This window comes from Austrofundulus limnaeus, unplaced genomic scaffold (assembly GCF_001266775.1).
Source record: "Austrofundulus limnaeus strain Quisiro unplaced genomic scaffold, Austrofundulus_limnaeus-1.0 Scaffold31, whole genome shotgun sequence".
NCBI lineage: Eukaryota > Metazoa > Chordata > Actinopteri > Cyprinodontiformes > Rivulidae > Austrofundulus > Austrofundulus limnaeus.
The window spans coordinates 1,885,958-1,891,572 of NW_013952433.1; the positions used below are offsets into that span (position 1 = coordinate 1,885,958).

The following is a 5,615-nucleotide window of genomic DNA, read 5'->3' on the forward strand; positions in this document are numbered from 1 at the left end:
CAGTTGACATAACACGGTTAAGTAAATGCAACATTTCATTTTTAGAGTGTAGGAAATTACTGTGCTATTGGTCAGACGTTTGTGGGGGTGTTTGTCTCAGACACTGCRTTTTGCTTCAACTACACTCTAAAAAAAACGAGTTGAGTTAATCCAAAACAACATACAGTACCCAATTTCTAACCAAAAAAWACATGAGTATGTTGCTTTGAATTTACTCAAYTTAGTTAAGTGGAACCAGTTGACATAACACGGYTRATAAAAKCCAACATCTGTTTTTAGAGTGCACTCTCTTCAAGAAGGCAACTGTTGTACCCAGAGCAGCGGGACAGATTTGTGGACAAATAACAGTGGATATTGGAGTTTGTTTGTTTGTTTGAAGTGTAGACTACAGCAGGAAGAAACCCCATGTAGCGACGTGTACCACATCGGCGCGGTGTGTCTCAGATGAGAGGTGTGTGCRAAAAMGAACGTCGAAAAACCACRTTCGGATGGAGTATAATGAGCCCTTAATTCCCTACAAAACTTTACAAGCCTATGAGAAATGCTACTGATCTGGGTACTGTCRAAAAKTAGAGATGAAGTGTTTAAAAGTAAAGCTTCAGAGTGCCTCTAAAAGCTGACCGTTAACTGAAACYTAAACTGTACTTYTCCGTGACACTAAGATAACTGGAGTAAAATGATTGYCCTATAACCTTTAAAGACCACTCATACTGTAAGAGTCTGCCGTCCCAAGTCAGACATAAGCACAAGCTAGTCACTGGAGAGATCCAGTCAGGGTTCCATCAAATCCAAAGGAGGAGTTAGGATCATCCAGCTAATGTTCTGCAGGGATTCCTGCTGAACTACAGCTTGGTAGCAAATGTTTTCTTTAGGTGTTTTATTCCTGTAAAATACACAATTCATCCTTTAAAGAATGCCCCCGTTCTAGAACCTACAAGTCAAAAATAATCTTTGGTTGTTTTCAAATATTTGTTGCAGCACACGAGCAGAAGGGAAACCATTAACAGCCTGAACAGACATCTGTTTTATATTGCCGCGTGTTCGTTTCAGTTTTGTAAGTAAGCTATCTGTTGCTTGAATCTTTTAATGTGTATGCAGCTCTGTGGTCCCTGGCAGAAAATTGATTGGTGCTGTTGTCATGGCTCCCCCGTATCAAATGCACACAGCACTTTGTTCCACTGAAACCGCACTCTTTCTGGCATCCCTGCCTGTCTTCTTCATTGTTTGTGACTGATCATTTAACTAAGGATACCTAGGGACATTAAGTAAAGCAAAGCAGGGAAGATGCTTTTGTGGTTATGTAGCGAACCACAGGATTTGTTTGAGCTTTGACAGAATATTTGTAAAGGGAATCCCAGTAGAACCCTCTGGCAGTGTGTATCAAACGCTCAAATCTCTTTCCGTGTGTCTGTGCGTAAAGTGTTGTGAAGTAAAAGGTTATGCTTACAGCAGGCTTGTCTTAATAACTCCCACACACTCGAATGTAATGTTTCAATCTTTTCAGTTTTATGTTATGGTCAGTAATTAGCCCCATTTAGTGTCAGATCAGTGGCTTCTTAAAAAGTCATTGTTTTGTGCCRTTTCAGATTAAAACTGCATTACAGTGGTTTAGTGCATTATAGCAATCGATGGCACAAAACGAACACTCACTCGCTACTTTTATGACTCAAATAAAACCCAGAAGGGCAGTTTGTTTAGGTAACTGCATACACTTCAAAAGCCATTATGGACCTCCTGAACTCGAGTTCACCCATTATATGCGAGTCTGTCCAAAACACAATGTTAGGATTGGCAGAAAAACAACCTTCATTTTCCTAACATGCAGTAACTTTTTGGTTTGCAGTTCATTTTCCGTTGTGTGTATTTTTTAAGAATTAACATGCAGCACTGCATGCATGATGATATATTTGTAGTCACATAAAACGCACACAAACAAGTCTAATATTTAACCYAATGAACTGTTTCTTGTGTGTCTTTTTCTATGTTTCAGGGCTGGTAAAGCTTGGAGTCCACTGTGTAACGTGCCAGAAAGTTGCCATAAAGATTGTCAACCGTGAGAAGCTCAGTGAGTCAGTACTTATGAAGGTAGGTTTGCAGCTTCAAAACTGACGGATTTAAGTGTGTTAGGATAGAAAATGGTCGCAGACAGCAATGGACAAAATACACTCATATCTTGCACTGTGTTTTGACATGTTAAAGCAGAAGGGRCTGACACAAAATGTTCCATTTCTGGGAGGACAAATGTTCTATTTAAAGATTCTGAAAGTGCAAATTATTTTTCTATCTCCTCAGAACCTAATTTGCAGCCGTCCAGCTGAATGTTGGATTGGGTTTCAGCACAAATGAACAGAAAATGTGATCTGATCAGTCTGATCTCGGTTTCACAACAATCATAACTTCATGTAATGTGATAAAGTTACAGCAGTGTGAAGTCAAGTCTTTTAATTGTGGGATTGTATTCGACTCTTGAGTTGAACTGTAATTGTGTTGCTAGRTGCTTCAGTAGGTATCTGTCATATTTAGGTTTAGATGCTTAAAACAGGTTGGGTTAAACTGAACATAATGTTTGAATTACGAAAACCATTACGAAAACTTAATGATCATCATCATTAAGTACACAGGACGTTTTGACCACCCARTGAGCAAGAACGTTTTTTTGTTCTGTAGCAACTGAATTTTACATTTTCCTCTGACACATGGTGCAAATGATTCCAAATGATGTTGGTTTGTCCTGATGTCTAATTTTTTCAGCCAAAATAAACATCTGATTTAGCRAAATTTGAGTGATCTCCGTCATATGGCAATAAATAATATGATGAGAAAGGACGCCTTGCAGAGTTACTGACAGCTTGTCTGAAGCAGCAGTTTTTCTCCCTTTCAGTTTTCACACTGAAAGAGTCAGCTATATGGTTTCATCATCAGGAGTCAGGTCCCAAGAAATGCAGGGATRTTGATAGTATAATAGGTGTCTGTAACTAAAAATATCACCACTTCACTCTAAAACCTCAAAACTCTGCTTTTTACAGTTATTTTTTGTTACCCAGTCAGTTTCTTTTTAAATGATTCAGTGAGCAGTTTCTTTTGGCTCTTTCTCATAACATCTCAGGGCTCCTGCTGTGAAGCCCCAGTCAGTGTCCACTCAAAACAGACATTYTGCAAAATTGCCTCTTGCGTTGATGGAATAGTTAAGAAGAAACTTAAAGTGCGCAGGACAAAAAAAAAGAATTGCATTTTACAAGATGATATGACTTGAGAGGCTTTTTTTGTTTGTTTCCACAGGACATAAGCAGAGAGAAGTGCTTACTGTAATTGTTGTCTCATGAGCTGGAAAGCAGGAAGTAAATGGCTTTGCTCACATTACAGGTTATCAGAAATGTGAAATTCCATCAGTTTTGCATCATTTCATGCTGTAACATCTAGATTTCAGATGAAAAGCTCCCTGTGCTCAGATATTGCTGTTTGATAAACAGCCTGTATTAATCAACTTCTTGCTGCGTCAGTGTCTCCCAGAATCCCTTTCTTCTCACTTCACCGCTTTGCTCTGGAAGTCTTTCTTTTCCAGTCTCTTATTCCACTCAACATGCAGTCAAATATTTCCATAAAGGTAAAAAAAAGAGAAGAAAAAAAAAGAAAACTGGCCATTTCTTTTTGCTTCTGCTGTGACAGAAGTATTATTAGCTGTAGCAAAAGTGGCCGGTGGAACAGCTGTAGCATGTGACAGCAGAAAGGTACAGCAAATACTGACAGGTCTCCGACAGGACAGAGGCTTCTGCTGAAGCTGCAGTTCAGAGCCAATTACTGAACTCAGACTCTGTCATTCTTCTCCTAACTGCTGGTCCCAGGCTGGAGTGTGGGAGTGTGCGCGTGTGTGGCATGCAGATGTGTGTTCTGGGCTGCTATTTTATGCAGAAAACTGAAGTAAAAGCTAGCGAGGAACARCTTAATTTAAATGAAACGTTAAAAGGATGTGTCTGCCAAAAATAATTTGTCAAAAATTTGAAAAAAAAAATATTAGGTTGTCATTTAAGTGCTTTGTGTGAAGTGATTAGTTAAGTGACATGACTATTCTGAAGTTTGCACTATTTTATTGATCTCTCAAGTCAGATTACAAGTTCAATCTCGTGTTTGGAGGTTCCTGCTRCTGTAGGACAGGTGTTCCTAACTCATAATCCAGCAGTCCCTTTCTCATATCCAAATGTTTTTGCACTCCGTAGCCTCCTGGGCCTCTTTTCTCCTGCCTGCCTGTTTTGCCTGTCAAACTGTCAGAGCGATCCGGCTGCAAACTCCTGCAAGGCCCCAGCTGTGAAATGTCACCTTTTAATATGGTAATGTCTTTAGTCCCCGTGGTGCCATTAGGGGGGACTCCCCTGGACAGGTCCATGTGTGTGCAGCCCTGCTGAAGATAGAAAGGCTCTGTGTGCATGCACACACTCATTACAGAAACAGATCGTACACACGGACTGTAGCACTCAGAAGAAGATCTACAGACATTACTATGAATGTTCACGGACAGCATACTCTATGACCCGTATCATCTGTCTCTGCCTGTCCTTCGTCTTAGCTGGCCTTCAGAGTCAGGAGTATGAGACGACGAGGAGGCAGGTTGAATTAATTATCTGCAAGAATTTGGCTTTGAGTTCCATCCTCCTCCTCACTGTGTTGAACTTTATATAACTAATGTTGAACTTTTTAGTCCGTGGGCCTACAGGCGATGACACTACGGAGCAGAGAGAACATTGAACTGTCTTGGAAAATGTAATCATCAGTGAACTTTGTGTCAGTTTGGCACGAGGGGATAAGCCTTGACTACTTCAAAGAACAAGAAGAGCCAGATTTTTTTTTTTTTACTTCTGAGCATAAAACATAACAATAGAGGTACTTGAATAATAATGTGTGTCTCCATCTATGGGAAGTGGCTGCATGTCATGTTTTGAATGATGAGATAAAASCAGACACATGAAGAATAAAATAGTGTGTGCATACATGACAGTATGTCAGCAGTCTGGCACTGAGGCTTAACAGAAAGGGGCACAGCAATCCGATCCTAAGTAATGTTGAGAACCAACCCCTACTGTGTATGTTTGAATGCATGTATATGTACAGTCGGGGGTGGTTTATGTTTCTGAAATGCAGCCAGCTCAGGTCTGTCTCTCTGCTGCTGCCATGTATCTGAGCTGTGGGACTGTGAGGACGAGAGACAGGAGGAGGAAGGGTGAAAGAGAGCAAGGCTCAGCGGAGAGATGGACATGCTGTGAGAGACCCCACTGAGAGCAGATAACACAGACGCCTGTGTAGGGACACCACATCTCTACTTATATTTCCTGTCAGAAGTGAGCGTGTTATTTCWTTGATCTGCTGATGTGACATTCACTCATATGGAACGGCTATGAAGGTATTTAATATTTTTTTATTTTTTATACAGTATTATTCAATCAAACAAAAAAAGCAGTTTCAATCAAAAACTAAAAATTCGGTCAAAAACAAATTTTCAATCAAAAATATTTTGCACTCAAACAGAGCAATTTCAACCAAAATAATAATTTCAGCCAAAAAAAGCAATTTTAACTCCAAAAAATAATTTTAGCCCAAAATAATAATAATTTCGGCCAAAAAAA

The 5,615-nt window shown here is 39.8% G+C and overlaps 1 protein-coding gene across 5 annotated transcripts in view; it reads left to right on the plus strand.

Annotated features, from left to right (window-relative positions):
• brsk2a (BR serine/threonine kinase 2a) overlaps positions 1 to 5,615 on the plus strand; it is a 176,702-nt gene that overhangs the window by 101,801 nt on the left and 69,286 nt on the right. For all 5 annotated transcript variants that reach the window (XM_014005558.1, XM_014005561.1, XM_014005557.1 and 2 more), the window contains exon 2: positions 1,991 to 2,085. In XM_014005558.1, the coding sequence (XP_013861012.1) occupies positions 1,991 to 2,085 (95 nt within the window). The remainder of the gene's footprint in view (positions 1 to 1,990; positions 2,086 to 5,615) is intronic.